This window comes from Mesoplodon bidens (assembly GCF_964165515.1).
Source record: "Mesoplodon bidens genome assembly, chromosome: 14".
Classification (NCBI taxonomy): Eukaryota; Metazoa; Chordata; class Mammalia; order Artiodactyla; family Ziphiidae; genus Mesoplodon; species Mesoplodon bidens.
The window spans coordinates 26636607-26655929 of record NC_138170.1 but is presented as its reverse complement, the minus strand read 5'-3'; the positions used below and the strand labels follow the sequence as shown (position 1 = coordinate 26655929).

Below are 19323 nucleotides of genomic sequence, written 5' to 3'. Positions count from 1 at the left end.
ACCTCATTACAAATAGCTCAATTTCATTTCTTTTTATGACTGAATAATATTCCATTGTATATATGTGCCACATCTTCTTTATCCATTCATCCGATGATGGACACTTAGGTTGTTTCCATCTCCGGGCTATTGTAAATAGGGCTGCTATGAACATTTTGGTACGTGTCTCTTTTTGAATTATGGTTTTCTCAGGGTATATGCCCAGTAGTAGCTGGGTCATATGGTAGTTCTATTTGTAGTTTTTTAAGGAACCTCCAAACCGTTCTCCATAGCGGCTGTACCAATTCACATTCCCACCAGCAGTGCAAGAGTGTTCCCTTTTTTCCACACCCTCTCCAGCATTTATTGTTTCCAGATTTTTTGATGATGGCCATTCTGACTGGTGTGAGATGATATCTCATTGTAGTTTTGATTTGCATTTCTCTAATGAGTAAAGATGTTGAGCATCCTTTAATGTGTTTGTTGGCAGTCTGTATATCTTCTGTGGAGAAATGTCTATTTAGGTCTTCTGCTCATTTTTGGATTGGGTTGTTTGTTTTTTTGTTATTGAGCTGCATGAGCTGCTTATAAATTTTGGAGATTAATCCTTTGTCAGTTGCTTCATTTGCAAATATTTTCTCCCATTCTGAGGGTTGTCTTTTGGTCTTGTTTATGGTTTCCTTTGCTGTGCAAAAGCTTTGAAGTTTCATTAGGTCCCATGTGTTTATTTTTGTCTTTATTTCCATTTCTCTAGGAGGTGGGTCAAAAAGGATCTTGCTGTGATTTATGTCATAGAGTGTTCTGCGTATGTTTTCCTCTAAGAGTTTGATAGTGTCTGGCCTTACATTTAGGTCTTTAATCCATTTTGAGCTTATTTTTGTGTATGGTGTTAGGGAGTGATCTAATCTCATACTTTTACATGTCCCTATCCAGTTTTCCCAGCACCACTTATTGGAGAGACTGTCCTTTCTCCACTGTACATTCCTGCCTCCTTTATCAAAGATAAGGTGACCATATGTCCGTGGGTTTATCTCTGGGCTTTCTATCCTGTTCCATTGATCTATCTTTCTGTTTTTGTGCCAGTACCATACTGTCTTGATTACTGTAGCTTTGTAGTATAGTCTGAAGTCAGGGAGCCTGATTCCTCCAGCTCCATTTTTCGTTCTCAAGATTGCTTTAGCTATTCGGGGTCTTTTGTGTTTCCATACAAATTGTGAAATTTTTTGTTCTAGTTCTGTGAAAAATGCCTGTGGTAGTTTGATAGGGATTGCATTGAATCTGTAGATTGCCTTGGGTAGTAGAGTCATTTTCACAATGTTGATTCTTCCAATCCAAGAACATGGTACATCTCTCCGTCTATTTGTATCATCTTTAATTTCTTTCATCAGTGTCTTATAATTTTCTGCATACAGGTCTTTTGTCTCCTTAGGTAGGTTTATTCCTAGATATTTTATTCTTTTTGTTGCAGTGGTAAATGGGAGTGTTTTCTTGATTTCACTTTCAGATTTTTCATCATTAGTATATAGGAATGCCAGAGATTTCTGTGCATTAATTTTGTATCCTGCAACTTTACCAAATTCATTAACTCTAGTAGTTTTCTGGTAGCATCTTTAGGATTCTCTATGTATAGTATCATGTCATCTGCAAACAGTGACAGCTTTACTCTTTTTCCGATTTGGATTCCTTTTATTTCCTTTTCTTCTCTGATTGCTGTGGCTAAAACTTCCAAAACTATGTTGAATAAGAGTAGTGAGAGTGGGCAGCCTTGTCTTGTTCCTGATCTTAGTGGAAATGGTTTCAGTTTTTCACCATTGAGGACAATGTTGGCTGTGGGTTTGTCATATATGGCGTTCATTATGTTGAGGAAAGTTCCCTCTATGCCTAATTTCTGCAGGGTTTTTATCATAAATGGGTGTTGAATTTTGTCAAAAGCTTTCTCTGCATCTATTGAGATGATCATATGGTTTTTCTCCTTCAATTTGTTAATATGGTGTATCACGTTGATTGATTTGCGTATATTGAAGAATCCTTGCATTCCTGGAATAAACCCCACTTGATCATGGTGTATGATCCTTTTAATGTGCTGTTGGATTCTGTTTGCTAGTATTTTGTTGAGGATTTTTGCATCTATGTTCATCAGTGATATTGGCCTGTAGTTTTCTTTCTTTGTGACATCCTTGTCTGGTTTTGGTATCAAGGTGATGGTGGCCTCGTAGAATGAGTTTAGGAGTGTTCCTCCCTCTGCTATATTTTGGAAGAGTTTGAGAAGGATAGGTGTTAGCTCTTCTCTAAATGCTTGATAGAATTCACCAGTGAAGCCATCTGGTCCTGGGCTTTTGTTTGTTGGAAGATTTTTTATCACAGTTTCAATTTCAGTGCTTGTGAGTGGTCTGTTCATATTTTCTATTTCTTCCTGAGTCAGTCTTGGCAGGTTGTGCATTTCTAAGAATTTGTCCATTTCTTCCAGGTTGTCCATTTTATTGGCATAGAGTTGCTTGTAGTAATCTCTCATGATCTTTTGTATTTCTGCAGTGTCAGTTGTTACTTCTCCTTTTTCATTTCTAATTCTATTGATTTGAGTCTTCTCCCTTTTTTTCTTGATGAGTCTGGCTAATGGTTTATCAATTTTGTTTATCTTCTCAAAGAACCAGCTTTTAGTTTTATTGATCTTTGCTATCGTTTCCTTCATTTCTTTTTCATTTATTTCTGATCTGATTTTTATGATTTCTTTCCTTCTGCTAACTTTGGGATGTTTTTGTTCTTCTTTCTCTAATTGCTTTAGGTGCAAGGTTAGGTTGTTTATTCGAGATGTTTCCTGTTTCTTAAGGTGGGATTGTATTGCTATAAACTTCCCTCTTAGAACTGCTTTTGCTTCATCCCATAGGTTTTGGGTTGTCGTGTCTCCATTGTCATTTGTGTCTAGGTATTTTTTAATTTCCTCTTTGATTTCTTCAGTGATCACTTCGTTATTAAGTAGTGTATTGTTTAGCCTCCATGTGTTTGTATTTTTTACAGCTCTTTTCCTGTAATTGATATCTAGTCTCATAGCATTGTGGTCGGAAAAGATACTTGATACGATTTCAATTTTCTTAAATTTACCAAGGCTTGATTTGTGACCCAAGATATGATCTATCCTGGAGTATGTTCCATGAGTCCTTGAGAAAAATGTGTATTCTGTTGTTTTTGGATGGAATGTCCTATAAATATCAATTAAGTCCATCTTGTTTAATGTATCATTTAAAGCTTGTGTTTCCTTATTCATTTTCATTTTGGATGATCTGTCCATTGGTGAAAGTGGGGTATTGAAGTCCCCTACTATGAGTGTGTTACTGTCGATTTCTCCTTTTATGGCTGTTAGTATTTGCCTTATGTATTGAGGTGCTCCTATGTTTGGTGCATAAATATTTACAATTGTTATATCTTCTTCTTGGATCGATCCCTTGATCATTATGTAGTGTCCTTCTTTGTCTCTTCTAGTAGTCTTTATTTTAAAGTCTATTTTGTCTGATATGAGAATTGCTACTCCAGCTTTCTTTTGGTTTCCATTTGCATGGAATATCTTTTTCCATCCCCTTACTTTCAGTCTGTATGTGTCTCTAGGTCTGAAGTGGGTCTCTTGTAGACAGCATATATATGGGTCTTGTTTTTGTATCCATTCAGCCAATCTGTATCTTTTGGTGGGAGCATTTAGTCCATTTACATTTAAGGTAATTATCGATATGTATGTTCCTATTCCCATTTTCTTAATTGTTTTGGGTTCATTATTGTAGGTCTTTTACTTCTGTTGTGTTTCTTGCCTAGAGAAGTTCCTTTAGCATTTGTTGTAAAGCTGGTTTGGTGGTGCTGAACTCTCTCAGCTTTTGCTTGTCTGTAAACGTTTTAATTTCTCCATCAAATCTGAATGAGATCCTTGCTGGGTAGTTGGTTGCAGGTTTTTCTCCTTCATCACTTTAATTATGTCCTGCCACTCCCTTCTGGCTTGCAGAGTTTCTGCTGAGAGATCAGCTGTTATCCTGATGGGGATTCCCTTGTGTGTTATTTGTTGTTTTTGCCTTGCTGCTTTTAATATGATTTCTTTGTGTTTAATTTTTGACAGTTTGATTAATATGTGTCTTGGCGTATTTCTCCTTGGATTTATTCTGTATGGGACTCTCTGTGCCTCCTGGACTTGATGAACTATTTCCTTTCCCATATTAGGGAAGTTTTGAATTATAATCTCTTCAAATATTTTCTCAGTCCCTTTCTTTTTCTCTTCTTCTTCTGGAACCCCTATAATTCGAATGTTGGTGCGTTTAATGTTGTCCCAGAGGTCTCTGAGACTGTCCTCTGTTCTTTTCATTCTTTTTTCTTTATTTTGCTCTGCAGCAGTTATTTCCACTATTTTATCTTCCACCTCACTTATCCGTTCTTCTGCCTCAGTTATTCTGCTATTGATCCCATCTAGAGTATTGTTTATTTCATGTATTGTGTTTTTATTTTTATTTATTTATTTATTTTTTTTTGTGGTACGCGGGCCTCTCAGTGTTGTGGCCTCTCCCGTTGCGGAGCACAGGCTCCGGACGCGCAGGCCTATCGGCCATGGCTCACGGGCCCAGCCGCTCCGCGGCATGTGGGATCTTCCCAGACCGGGGCACGAACCCGTGTCCCCTGCATCGGCAGGCGGACTCTCAACCACTGCGCCACCAGGCAAGCCCATGTATTGTGTTTTTAATCGATGCTTGATTCATCTTTAGTTCTTCTAGGTCCTTGTTAACTGTTTCTTGCATTTTGTCTATTCTATTTCCAAGATTTTGGATCTGGGAAATAGAATCTTGGATCATCTTTACCATCATTATTCTGAATTCTTTTTCAGGTAGACTGCCTATTACCTCTTCATTTGTTAGATCTGGTGGGTTTTTATCTTGCTCCTTCTCCTGCTGTGTGTTTTTCTGTCTTCTCATTTTGCTTATGTTACTGTGTTTGGGGTCTCCTTTTTGCAGGCTGCAGGTTCGTAGTTCCCGTTGTTTTTGGTGTCTGTCCCCAGTGGCTAAGGTTGGTTTAGTGGGTTGTGTAGGCTTCCTGGTGGAGGGGACTAGTGCCTGTGTTCTGGTGGATGAGGCTGGATCTTGTCTTTCCGGTGGGCAGGTCCACGTCTGGTGGTGTGTTTTGGGGTGTCTGCGGACTTTTTATGATTTTAGGCCACCTCTCTGCTAATGGGTGGCGTTGTGTTCCTGTCTTGCTAGTTGTGTGGCATAAGGTGTCCAGCACTGTAGCTTGCTGGTCGTTGAGTGAAGCTGGGTGCTGGTGTTGAGATGGAGATCTCTGGAAGATTTTTGCCGTTTGATATTATGTGGAGCTGGGAGGTCTCTTGTGGACCAGTGTCCTGAAGTTGGCTCTCCCACCTCAGGGGCACAGCACTGACTCCGGGCTCCTCAATTTGGGATGATGTGTTGTCTATTCATGTATTCCACAGATGCAGGGTACATCAAGTTGATTGTGGAGCTTTAATCCGCTGCTTCTGAGGCTGCTGGGAGAGGTTTCCCTTTCTCTTCTTTGTTCTCACAGCTCCTGGGTCTCAGCTTGGGATTTGGCCCCGCCTCTGCGTGTAGGTCGCCGGAGGGCGTCTGTTCTTCGCTCAAACAGGACAGGGTTAAAGGAGCAGCCTCTTCGGGGACTCTGGCTCACTCAGGCCGGGCGGGAGGGAGGGCCACGGAGTGCGGGGCGAGCCTGCAGCAGCAGAGGCCAGCGTGACGTTGAACCAGCCCGAGGCGTGCCGTGCGTTCTCCCAGGGAAGCCGCCCCTGGATCCCGGGACCCCGGCAGTGGTGGGCTGCACAGGCTCCCGGAAGGGCGGTGTGGGCAGTGACCTGCGCTCGCACACAGGCTTCTTGGCGGCGGCAGCAGCAGCCCCAGCGTCCCACGCCCGTCACTGGGCTCCGCGCTTTCAGTCGCGACTCGCCCCCGTCTGTGGAGCCCCTTTAAGCAGCGCTCTTAATCCCCTCTCCTCGCGCACCAGGAAACCAAAAGGGAAGAAAAAGTCTCTTGCCTCTTCGGCAGCTCCAGAGTTTTCCCGGACTCCCTCCCGGCTAGCTGTGGCACATTAGCCCCCTTCAGGCTGAGTTCTCGCCGCCAGCCCCAGTCCTCTCCCTGCGCTCTGACCGAAGCCCGAGCCTCAGCTTCCAGCGCTGCGTGCCCCGGCGGGCGAGCAGACAAGCCTCTCGGGCTGGTGAGTGCCGCTCGGCACCGATCCTCTGTGTGGGGATCTCTCCGTTTTGCCCTACCCAGGTATGTGGAGAGTTTCTTGCCTTTTGGGAGGTCTGGGGTCTTCTGCCAGCGTTCAGTAGGTGTTCTGTAGGAGTTGTTCCACGTGTAGCTGTATTTCTGGTGTATCCGTGGGGAGGAAGGTGATCTCCGCGTCTTACTCTTCCGCCATCTTACCCGGAAGTCTAAGTGTACAAGTTTTTGAGTGGACATGTTTTCCTATCTCTTGGCTATATATACCTAGAAGTGGAATTGCTAGGACATATAATAACTTTATGTTTAACATCTTAAGGAACTGCCAAACTATTTTTCAAAAGTAACTGTACCATTTTACATTCCCACCAACAGTGTATGAGGGTTTTAGTTTCTCATACTAGAAAACCTTTTCAATGTCACTATTTTCTGCCTTTTTGATTATAGTTATTCTGATGGGTATGAAGTGGTGTCTCATCTTGTTTTTAATTTATTTTCCTAATGATTAATGATACTGAGTGTCTTTTCATGTGGTTATTTGTCATTTATCTTCTTTGCAGAAACATCTCTATTCAGATCTTTTGCCCATTTTAAAATTTAATTGTCTTTTTACTGTTGAATTGTAAGAGTTCTTTGTATATTCTGAATATTAGATTTTATCAGATATATTACTTGTACGTATTTTCTCTGATTCTTTTTTTTTTGTGTGTGTGTGTGTGTGTGTTACACGGGCCTCTCACTGTTGTGGCCTCTCCCATGGCGGAGCACAGGCTCCGGACGCGCAGACTCAGCGGCTATGGCTCACGGGCCTAGCTGCTCCGTGTCATGTGGGATCTTCCCGGACCGGGGCACAAACCCGCGTCCCTTGCATTGGCAGGCAGACTCTCAACCACTGCGCCACCAGGGAAGCCCCTTCTCTGATTCTTTATACTGTCGTTTCACTTTCTTGATGCTGACCTTTGAAACACAAGTTTTTTATTTTTTTATAAATTTATTTATTTATTTATCTTTGGCTGCATTGGGTCTTCATTGCTGCACGCGGGCTTTCTCTAGTTGTGGCAGACGGGGGCTACTCTTCATTGCAGTGTGCGGGCTTCTCATTGCAATGGCTTCTCTTGTCGTGGAGCACAGTCTCTAGATGCACAGACTTCAGTAGTTGTGGCACGCAGGCTCAGTAGTTGTGGCTCACGGGCCTTAGAGCTCAGGCTCAGTAGTTGTGGCACACGGGCTTAGTTACTCCACGGCATGTGGAATCTTCCAGGACCAGGGCTTGAACCCGTGTCCCCTACATTGGCAGGCGGGTTCTTAACCACTGCGCCACCAGGGAAGTCCCACAGTTTTTTATTTTGACAAAGTCCGAATTATACTTCTCTTTTATTGCTTGTGCTTTTGGTGTCATATTAAGAAATCATGGCATAACCCAGAGTCACAAAAATTCATCATTATCTTCAAAGAGATTTAGTTTTAGTTCTTATATCTAGGTCTGTGATCCTCTTTGAGGCAATTTTAAATTATTTTCTTTTTGTTTTTAAAAATTGTGCTAAAATAATACATAACAAAATTTATCATCTTAACCATTTTTAACTCTGAAGTTGAATGGTGTTAACTGTATTAACATGGTTGTCAACCAATCTTCAGGACTCTTTTTCTTATAAAACTGAAACTCTATATCCATTAAACCACAATCTCCTATCCCCCCTCTTCTCCAACCCGTGGCAACCACCATTCTAATTTGTCTCTGAATTTGACTCCTTTAGATAGCTCCATAAAAGTGGAATCATACATTTTTTTTCTTTTTGTGACCGACTTATTTTGCTTAAATTGCGTCCTCAAAGTTCATCCATGTTGTAGCATGTGTCAGAGTTTCCTTCCTTTTTAAGGCTGAATAATATTCCATTGTATGTATGTACCACATTTGTTTATCCATTCATCCATCAGCGGCCACTTGAGTAACTTCCACCTTTTGGCTCTTCTGAATAGTGCTGCTGTGAATATGAGCATATAAATATATCTCCTTGAGACTCTGCTTTTAAATTCTTTTGGTATAGACCCAGAAGTGGAATTGCTAGATCATATGGTCATTCTATTTTTATGTTTTTGTGGAACTGCCATACAGTTTTCGATAGCAACCATACCATTTTACATTACCATCAATAGTGCATAAGGATTTAAATTTTTTCACCTTCTCACCAACACTTAATACTTTCTGTGTGTTTTGTTTTTTTCTGTGTGTGTGTGTTTTTTTTAATAATGGCCATGTCAGGTATGAAGTGACAACTTATTGTGCTTTTCATTTGCATTTTGCTGATGATTATTGATTTGAACAACTTTTCATGGTCTTGTTGACCAGGTGTATATCTTCTTTGGAGAAATGTCTATTCAAGACCTCTACCCATTTTTGAATTGGGTTTTTTTTTGTTTGAGTTGTAAGAATTCTTTATATATTCTAGATATTAACCCTTTATCAGTTACATGATTTGCAGATACTTTCCCCCATTCTGTAGGTTGCCTTTTAGCTCTCTTGATTGTATATTTTGATACAGAGTTTTAAGTTTTGATGTCTAATTTATATATTATTACTTTTTTTAATTTATTTTTTTATTTTCCAGTTTTTATTTTTCCTACTGAAGTGAATCAAAAGAGTTAATCTGAGTTCTGGTGAAACCCTTTACCATTGAATGCTGTGATGGATTTAAACTCAAATTTGTAAATTTCCTTGTTAAAACTAAATTATATATGAAAGATTCAAATTGTACCTGTCTTTATTTTAATCTAGAGATCTTTAATATTTCAAATTTACTGAAAAATAACCAAACCAGAGCTTATGTAATTAAGATTTCTCTCTTTAAAAAAACAAGAGAAGTATTAACATTAGTTTTCTTTGAGAAGGGTCTTTCACTGATTATATGCACCTGTATTTTTTTTAATTTGGTTTGTATTTTTTAAATTAATTTTTATTGGAGTATAGCTGCTTTACAATGTTGTGTTAGTTTCTTGTTGTACAGCAAAGTGAATCCGCTATATGTATATATATATCCACTCTTTTTTAGATTTCTGTCCCATTTAGGTAAGCACAGAGCATTGAGTAGAGTTCCCTGCGCTATACAGTAGGTTCTCGCTAGTTATCAATATTATACATAGTAGTGTTTTTATGTCAGTCCCAATCTCCTAGTTCATCCCACCTCCCCCTTCCCTCCTTGGTAACCATACGTTTGTTCTCTACATCTGTGACTCTATTTCTGCTTTGCAAATAAGTATTTTGAGTTTATTTTTGTGTATGGTGTTAGGGAGTGTTCGGATTCAATGCAATCCCTATCAAATTACGAAGGACATTTTTCACAGAATTAGAACAAAAAATTTTACACTTTTTATGGAAACACAAAAAACCCCAAATAGTGGAAGCAATCTTGAGAAAGAAGAACAGAGCTAGAGGACTTAGGCTCCCTGACTTCAGACTATACAACAAAGCTACAGTAATCAAAACAGTATGGTACTGGCACAAAAACAGAAATATAGGTCATTGGAACTATTGATTTTCTAGAAAGTCCAGAAATAAACCCATGCAGTTATGGCCACCTAATCTATGACAAAGGAGGCAGAAATATACGGTGGAGAAAAGACAGTCTCTTCAATAAGTTGTGCTGGGAAAACTGGAGAACTACATGTATATATTTTTATTTTTGTTGCCTGTCCCCTTAGAGGCATTTTTAAATATATGGAGTGCAAATTCATTCTTTTACACATGGATATTTAGTTGTCCCAGCAATGTTTGCTGAAAAGACTGTTCTTTCCCTATGAATTTTCTTGGCCTTTTTGTCAATTCATCATAAATGTTAGTGTTTATTTCTGGACTGTCAGTTCTATTCTCTTGATCTATATATCTGTTCCTGTGCCAGTACCACCCTGTTTTGATTACTGTAGCTGTGTGATAAGTTTTGAAATCAGAACTTGAGTCCTCCAGCTTTGTTCATCATTTTCCAGATTGGTTTGGCTACAGTGGGTCCCTTGAATTTCTGTATGAACTTTGGGATCTGCTTGTCAATTTTTGCAAAGAAAAAAAGCCAGTTGGCATTTTGTTAGGAATTGCCTTGAATCTGTACATCAATATGGGAATATTGCCATCTTAACAATATTAAGTCTTCCAATCCATTGGGCCAGTTTTCCATTTATTCTGATCTTCTATAATTTCTTTCAATAATGTTTTGTGGTGTACTAGTTTTATTTATTTATTTATTTTGATAAATATATTCTTAAGTATTTTATTCTTTTTTATGCTGTTGTGAATGGAATTGTTCTATTTCATTTTTGGATTGTTCACTGTGTATGGACATGCAATTGATTTTTGTCTGTTGAGCTCACATCCTAAACTTCAATGAACTTGCTTATTCGTCCTAGTTGGTTTTTGTATGATTTCCTTCCTGTTTTCTGTGTAGAAGATCATGTCATCTGCAAATAGAGATACTCCTTCCTCTCCTTTCTGGATTTCTTTAAATTGCTTTCTAGATTGCCCTGGCTAGAACCTCCAGATGATAAGAGGAAGTATGGACATACTTGTGTTGGCCTTATCCTAAGGAAAGAGCATCTGCTCTTTCACTATTCAGTATAATGTTAGCTGTGCATCTTTTGTAAATGCCATTCATCTGTTTGGGGAAGTCCCTTTCACTTATAGTTTACTGAATGATTTTATCATTAAAGAGTGTTGGATTTTGTTGAGGTAAATAGTAGCTTTTAACATGTGATACATTGTTGGGATATAAGATAAGTTTTTACGGCTTATCTGGAAAAGGTTATATGAAAATACTAAAATTTATTTGCCAAATACCAAAGCTATAAGAATTTTTTAAATGGAAAAGTTATTTGAAAGCTGTTTATAATTATTATAAAGCTTGAAAGAGATGATGGAAGGCTGTAGGGTTTGGAGTGTTTCAAAGAATTGTAAGATACGGATTATTGGAAAGGAGGAAGAAATGCCTTTTGGGATGAATATAAATCTAATCATGCCCTGTTTTAAGAGGCTGGACTAAGTTTATGATTCTTAGTCATTGGAGTATTTATTTCCAATTGTAATATTTATTTCCCAGTGATATGTCAGGCAGTGTCAGGGTAATAAGAAGCCCTGGAATAAATATCACATTTTTAAAGGGTTTTTTGTCCAATGGTGTTTTAATTAGTTTGTTGGCTTTTTAAAAATTTAAACATTTTACTTTGAAGTAATTGTAGATTCTCATAAAGTAGTAAGAAATAATATAGAAAGATTGCTTTTCCCCTTTACCTAGTTTCCAACAATGACATCTTGCAAATCTGTAACAATATATCACAACCAGGATAATGACATTGATACAGTCAGGCTACTTAATGTTTACACCACCGCAAGGGTCCCTTATGTTGCCCTGTAATAGCTACATCCACTTCTCTCTTATTCCCATTCCTTTCTTAACCCCTGGCAACCATTAATCTAGTTTCTATTTCTATAATTTTGTCATTTTAAGACTCATATTGGTGAAATCATACAGTGTGCAGTCATTCAGTATTGACTTCTTTTTCACTCAGCATAATTCTCTGCAGAATATTCAGTATCAACAGTCTGTTCATTTTTACTGATGTGTAGTATTCCATGGTATGGATGTACTATAATTTGTTTAAATATGTACCTGTTGAATGACAACTTGGTAGTTTTCTAGTTGTTCACTATTACAAATAAAGCTGCTATAGACATTCCTCTGCAGGTTTTTGATGAACATAGGTCTTTATTACTATTGCTGGGTCATATGGTAATTGTATGTTTTAAATTTTTGAGAACTTCCACACCATTTGTACCATTTGGCGTTTGTACCATTTTACATTCTCACTGGTAATGTGTGAGTGATCTCATTACTCCACAGCCACACCAGCATTTGATGTTGTCATTTTTAAAAAAATTTATTCTATTTTTATTATTTATGTTTTGGCTGCGTTGGGTCTTCGTTGCTGCACGGGCTTTCTGTAGTTGCAGCAAGCAGGGGCTACTCTTTGAGGTGGTGCGTGGGCTTCTCATTGTGGTGGCTTCTCTTGTTGCAGAGTGTGGGCTCTAGGCTTATGGGCTCTAGAGCGCAGGCTCAGTAGTTGTGGCTCACAGGCTCTAGAGCACAGGCTCAGTAGTTGTGGTGCACGGGCTTAGTTGCTCCACGGCATGTGGGATCTTCCCAGACCAGAGCTGGAACCCGTGTCCCCTGCATTGGCAGGCGGATTCTTAATCACTGCGCCACCAGGGAAGTCCTGTCGTTATTTTTTATTTTAGCCATTCTCTGATAGGTGTGTTGTGATACTTCATTGTGGTTTTAATTTCCATTTCCTTAATGATTAATGGTGTTGAACATCTTTTCATGCCCTTATTTCCCATCTCTGTCCTGTTCAGTGAAATGTATATGTTTTTGCCCCTTTTGGGGGACTGGATTGTTTAAAAATTTTTTTTTTTACTCCTCAATTTTGAGAGTTCTTTGTAAGTTTTTTATTGGATATGAAATTTGCAAATCTTTTCTTCCAGTCTGCACCTGGGAGAGAGAGAGGCACCTCATTACTGCTAAGTGGGAATGAAAGCTGTCTCCCCATGTCGTCTCTACTGACATCACAGGGAGGGGCAGCTCATTACTAGCCATCAGGGGTGAAAATAGTTCTGGGATCTTGCTTCACCATCTCTAATTCCACATTGGCCTGGATGTTGGGGTTCCTTATTAGAGTTTTGAAAGGATAGATCTCAAGCTCCTCACTTGGCTTTTGCTGGTGTGCGTGTGGGTGAGGCCACAGTGTTTTTCTGTGATATTTGGCTGGAAGAGAGCGGTTATTGTCTAAAAGTTTTGTGTCTTGCTAAACTTTACCTTTGCTTGTTTTTAAGCTAATGAGAGCAGGTTTTTGTTAGAGCTTTTGTGCTCTTTGTGCTCTTCTGTGCTCTTTGTACATGGGTCGCTGTCTTCACCTCCAAGTCTGGGATATTTGAAGTAAAAAGAAAACCCAGGGATCTCACTACCTTGTTACTCCTCAGGTCCCAAGGTCCCTAGCCAGTTTGCCTTTTTCTCTACACCTTTCAGATTCTTTTTAAGTTTGTTGTGTATATAATATCCAGGATTTTTAGTTGTGCTTAGCAGGAGGAATAGGGAAAAGTACATCTCCTCCATTATGTGAGAGATAGCACCATAATTTAAAATATTTTTATATGAAATCAAATGTGGCACTAAAATTAAATAGAATGCCAGGTTATAATTTTATAGGTAAAACACAGAAATCTCAAAGAAATGTTATATTTATCTTTAGGCACTGATCCTATACCCCAGAAAGAGGTACTAGTTCTTTTTCCTATTGTTAATGGTAAATATTAGGTTGTAGGCCAAGCTTCTGTAACAAAGAGACTCAAATACAATGGCTCAAATAAGGTAGAACTGTATTTTTCTCTCATATCCAGGGTAGGAAAGAAAGCTCTGCTTCTTGAGGTCTTCTGAGGAACCAAACTGGGTGGGCAGCTGAGCCATCCTTACATTTGGCTTCCCAAGGTTGTTCTAGACATCACCATTTTCAGTTGGCAAAGGTAATGGTGATGGTAATGATGGTTGTGGTAGGGAAACATAGAGGTCAGGAACTTGATTTTTTTAAGGACAGGAACCAGAAGTTGTACTTACTGCTTTTGCTCACATCCCATTGGCCTACACGTAGTCACATGGTCACATCTGGCTGCAGAAGAAACTGGAAATGTCTCTGCTGGTAGTCATGTGACCAGCAGAAGTTGGGGTAAGAGACCTCTGTTACTAAAACAAAAAAGGTGAGTCTTTGCTTTTGTTACTTCAGTGAAAATTTTTAGAAGAAATTAACTGTGTGGTCTTATTTATCATGAGCCATTTTATTGTATATTTAGCTGTCTTTTTCTTGTTGTGTTCTTACCTGTTTCATTATAAAAGATCAACATTACCTTCATGGTCAGATCTAATCCTAGATAGGAATCTAATTTTTATATAACTATTTGGACTACGTCAAGTAAGAATTTGTTTATATCTTCTAGGGTTTACAGAGTCCACAGGGAATAGGATGCAAGCCAGAAGCTGTATGTAGTCACATTATTATTGAGAGCCATGAAAAAGGATGTTTCAGGACTCTAACAGTTGAACGGCCACAATTGGACAGCCACCCTTGTGTTTTCAGATCTGCTGAACCCTCAGAAATGATCAGAGGACCACGGAGCCCATCATCATGGACAACCAGGCACATCAACCTTGCCAAGTCACTGGACCAGAACAACTCCCATTTCAAAGTTTGGAATTCATTGCAGTTACAAAGTCATTCCCCATTTCAAAACTTTGTAGGTGATGACTTGAAAATTAGCAAGGGTCTTCGAATGCCATTCCGTGAAAAGTTGGACCCTTGGCTGTCAGAATTAGTAGAACCTGCTTGTATGTCACCTGAAGAAATGGATTGTCAGTCTTCATCACAAATGCTGCCCCCAGAACCCATGAAAAAGTTTACTACCTCCATCACTTTCTCATCTCACCGACATTCTAAATGCTTTTCAGATTCCTCTTTTCTTAAGGTTGGTGGTACTGAAGGTAGCCAGTGTACTGGAGCATCTGTGGGGCTAGTTAATTCTCATATCACTGAAGAGCAAGATCCTCCTAGAGATCTAAAAGAGAAAATCTCTTCCCCTTCATCATTTAAAATCATTAGTCAGTCACCAGATAAAGTTGTGACTATTTTAGCAGAAAATAGTAGGCAAAGCCAAAAATTATCTGTTGAACATTCTCACCAAGAAGAAAAACCCTTAGAAAGATCAGATTTTAAAGGCAGTCATTCTAAGCCCAGTACCAGTGCAAATGATAGCAATTTCAAGGAAGTTCATTTTTCTGATAACGATGCTCTCATTAGCATGGGCAGACCAAGTTCCACACTAGGAGTAAAAGAGAAGAATGTAACTATAACTCCAGATCTTCCTTCGAACATTTTTCTTGAACAAGAGCTCTTTGAACAAAGCAAAGCCTCACATGCAGATCACCGTGTGAGAAAACACAATTCTCCCCCTCCTCAACATCAGGATTATGTAGCTGCAAATCTCCCTTGTCGTATTTTTCTTGAAAAACGAGAACTCTTTAAACAAAGCAAGACCCAACATAAAGAAAATCTGTTGAGAGAAAACCACTCTCCCCTTCCTCAAAGTCAGGATTATATAGCTTCAGACCTTCCTTCTCCCATTTTTCTTGAACAACGTCAGCTCTTTGAACAAAGCAAAGCCCCAGATGTAGATCACCACATGGGAAAACACCATTCTCCCTTTCCTCAAGGTCAGGATTGTATAGTAGAAAAGAATAATGAACATAAGCCTAAATTACACATTTCTGATATGATAAATGTTGAAGCCGAATTCAGTGATGTGGCCTCCCCATCAGCCCCAAATCAATGTACAGTAGTAACATCTGCATCTACTCCACCTTCAAATAGAAAAGCACTTTCTTGTGTTCGTATAACTCTTTGTCCCAAGACTCCTTCCAAGTTGGGTAGTGGAACCTTAGATAAAAGATTTCATTCATTGGATCCTGCCTCTAAAACAAGGATGAATAGTGAGTTTAACTCTGACCTACAGACTATATCTTCAGAATCATTGGAACCAACCTCCAAATTATTGACCAGTAAACCTGTAGCACAGGATCAAGAATCTTTAGGTTTTCTAGGACCTAAATCTTCACCGGACTTCCAAGTCATACAGTCTCCTCTTCCAGATAGTAATATTATTTCTCAGGACCTGAAAACCATACCTTTTCAGAATAGCCAGATAGTAACCTCCAGGCAAACACAAGTGAACATTTCAGATTTGGAAGGATATTCCAATCCAGAAGGGACTCCGGTATCTGCAGTTCGGTGAGTCTCATTGTGATTGCAAGCAAGCTGATGGAATTTATGATAAAGGGTTTAAAATACTTAAGCAAGTGTAAGTTCTTTGGGGAGAGGCAGTATGATTTCTCTTAGGGGAGATTGTATCTGCCTAAACTAGAACTCTTTCAAGGAATAAACACCTAACTAAGAGAAAACACCTGAGAGTAATGTATTTATACTCTCAAAGAGCTTTTGGAAAATGACTTGACATCAAGTATTTTAAAACACTGAATTACTCTAAGAAGAATCTTTGATCATTGAGTGGTACAATTTACTAATTCCTTATTTATTACATTGGAAATATGCTGAAGACCAGGCTTTGCTTCCTCTCCCCCTCTCTCTTTGTTTCCATTTCATGATTCCCCTCAAATATTTAGTACTTAGAATGAAAAAAAGTGAAATTTCCTGGCAGACATCACTTCAGCCAAGTTGTCAAGGTTAACATCACCAGTAATGCACGTCAACCTAATGTGGTCCCTGATATGATGCCTTATTACTTCACAATGATTGTAGGAATGGAAACCCAACTCAGGGATAAATGCATTAGATTTATACTGTTCAGATTGATTTTAAGGCTGTCATTGATTCAGTTTTACATTAATGAGTCTTTTACCATATGGCTAAACGAATTACCGTCTGTGTTTAATGTTTCCACCTTATAGTTGAGAAGGTAGTATTTCATAGTGGAGAGCACTGGCCTTACAAAGAGGGAAAAGATGTTTAATCCTCATCCGCATGTGGTAGTCATTGCAGTGAGGGACTTAAATATGTTATCTCATTTAATACTTGTGATGACCCTATGAGGTAGGTGGTGGTATCCTTATTTGCCCTCTGGGAAACTGAGACACTGACATTGCTACCTTTTCAGCAAACCTCATTGTCTCAAATAATGCAGTCTGTTCAGTCTAAGCAAGAGCTTGTTCACCACGTGGTACTGTCTCTCCCAAATCCTAAACCCTACTTAAACTATTCTATCAACTGTCCTCTTGGACAAGTCATTTAATATCTTTGGCACTCATATATGGATGATTGATGGAAGGAAAGGGTTGGAAAGCTTAAACGTCCATTACAGCTTAAAAAATTAGTGGTTGAGAATTGGATTGGGGCAGGAAAAAACAAGGTCAGTCTCTGATTTCCATACTATTATAAATAGTAGAGTGTTATAGAGATCAGTACTGTGTGTGAAAAATGTTTAGAAATTAAAAGATTGACAAGTTTACATACAATACTTAAACTCTTCTAAGTGATAAAATGCCAAGTTATTGGAGCTGAATTCCTTGAATGAGAAGAAAATTATAGATGATTTTAAATATGAACTAATAATATTGCTGTTTGTTCAGAATGTACTAAATGCCAGGCATTGTAGTCAATGTGTATATCATTTTATACTTAGTATAATCATCCAGAGGTAGATATTATTACCTCAATTTTATAGATTTTAAAAACCTAATACTTAGAGAAATTAAATGTTTTGTCCAAGATCACATGGCCATTAAGTGTTGGAGGTGGCATTTGAACCTAGGTTTGTCTGACTCCAGAGTCCGTAAATAATTCAAACTGTATATACGTATACACACTTATCTATGTGTGTGTGTATGTGTGCATATATATATGCATAAAACATTTATATATGTATTAAACTTTTTTATTTTGAGATAATTTTAGACTTAGAGAGGAGCTGCAAAAAATAGTAGAGTTCCTGTGTTATTTATTGCAGTGTCCCTATTACCCTGAAATGTAGCAGCTCAAAACAATAAATATCCCAAAGTTTCTGTGGGTCAGAGATCTAGGCATGGCTTAGCTGGGTGCTTCTGGCTTAGGGTCTCTCACAAGTTTGCAAACAAGGTATTGACTACAGCTGTGGTCCCATCTCAAGGCTTGACTAAGAGAATGTCCTTCCAAGCTCACTCACGCAGTTATTGGCCAGAAATAATCAGTTTCTTCTTTCCATGTGGCAGCTATGACAGCAAAGCTTTTCTCAGAGTGAGCAATTGAGACTGCAGGAGAAGGTGCTGAAGACAAAACCCACCGTCATTACTTTGTAACCTAACCTTGGAAGTGAATCTCACCACATCTGCCACATTGTACTAGAAAGAAATGAATCACTATTTCCAGCCAACCCTCAAGGGTTAGGGATTACACAAGTGCATGAATACCAGGAGGCAGAGATCATTGGGGGGATTTTTTTTTTTTTTTTTTTTGGCCACGCCGTGTGGCATGAGGGATGGGATCTTAGTTCCCCAACCAGGGATCGAACCCTTGCCCCCTGCATTGGGAGCGTGGAATCTTAACCACTGGACCACCAGGGAAGTCCCATTGGGGGCATATTTTAGAGGTTGCCAATATACCCTTTGCTAAAGCTTCCCCTTATGTTTTAACATCTTACCCTAACATCATAACCATAAAACATTTACCAAAACTAAGAAATTCTCCTTCATATAAAATTATAATTAAATGTATAGACCAATTTGGATTTCACCTGGCTTTTCCACAAATGAACGTTTTTTGTTTCAGATCCATCCCATAATCTCACCTTGCATGTAGTTGTGTCCTTAATCTCCTCCAATCTGTGTCAGTTTCTCAGACTTTCCTTGTTTTTCATTAACCTTCACACTTTGAAGAGAATTAGTTATTTTGGAGAAAGTCTTTTCCATTTGGCTTTGTCTGATGATGTCTCAAGATTAGATTGAGGTTATACGCTTTCAGTGCATTTCATCAGGGAGCACATTAAGTTGATACGCAAGACTAGTGATGTTAACCTTGATCACTTGGCTAAAGTAGTATCTACCAAGATTCTCCACTGTAAACTTAATGTTTTTCCTTTGTAGATATTAAATTTTTTTGATACTAAATATTTAAGGGAGATACTGATAGACTATGCAAATGTCCTGTTTCTGCTTAAACTTTGACCACTAATTTTAAGCATCCTTCAGTGGATCTTGCTTGTAGCAATTATTACTCTGGTATTCTAATGGAGTTTTCATATTTCCTTTATTCCTTCTACATTTATTAATTGGAATTCTTCTGTAAGCAAGAGCTGTTGTTCCTCCCCCATTTATTTATTCCTTTAGTTTTCCATGTACATTAGTATGAACTCAGGGGTATTTATTTCATTCTTTGGATTACAATCCAATACTACTCAAATTGTTTTAGTTTTAGCTATTGAGAACATTTTCATGTTGGCTCCTGTACCTTGCCAGAACCCTGAAATCAACTATTTCCCCAAAGAACCCTCTTTTTTTTTTTT

At 38.7% G+C, this 19323-nt stretch overlaps 1 protein-coding gene across 7 annotated transcripts in view; it reads left to right on the top strand.

Moving 5' to 3' along the window:
* The window catches only part of ALMS1 (ALMS1 centrosome and basal body associated protein), a 255741-nt gene that overhangs the window by 108892 nt on the left and 127526 nt on the right, over window positions 1-19323 (top strand). For all 7 annotated transcript variants that reach the window (XM_081253571.1, XM_081253572.1, XM_081253570.1 and 4 more), the window contains one exon: window positions 14218-16061. In XM_081253571.1, coding sequence (XP_081109697.1) covers window positions 14218-16061 — 1844 coding nt within the window. The remainder of the gene's footprint in view (window positions 1-14217; window positions 16062-19323) is intronic.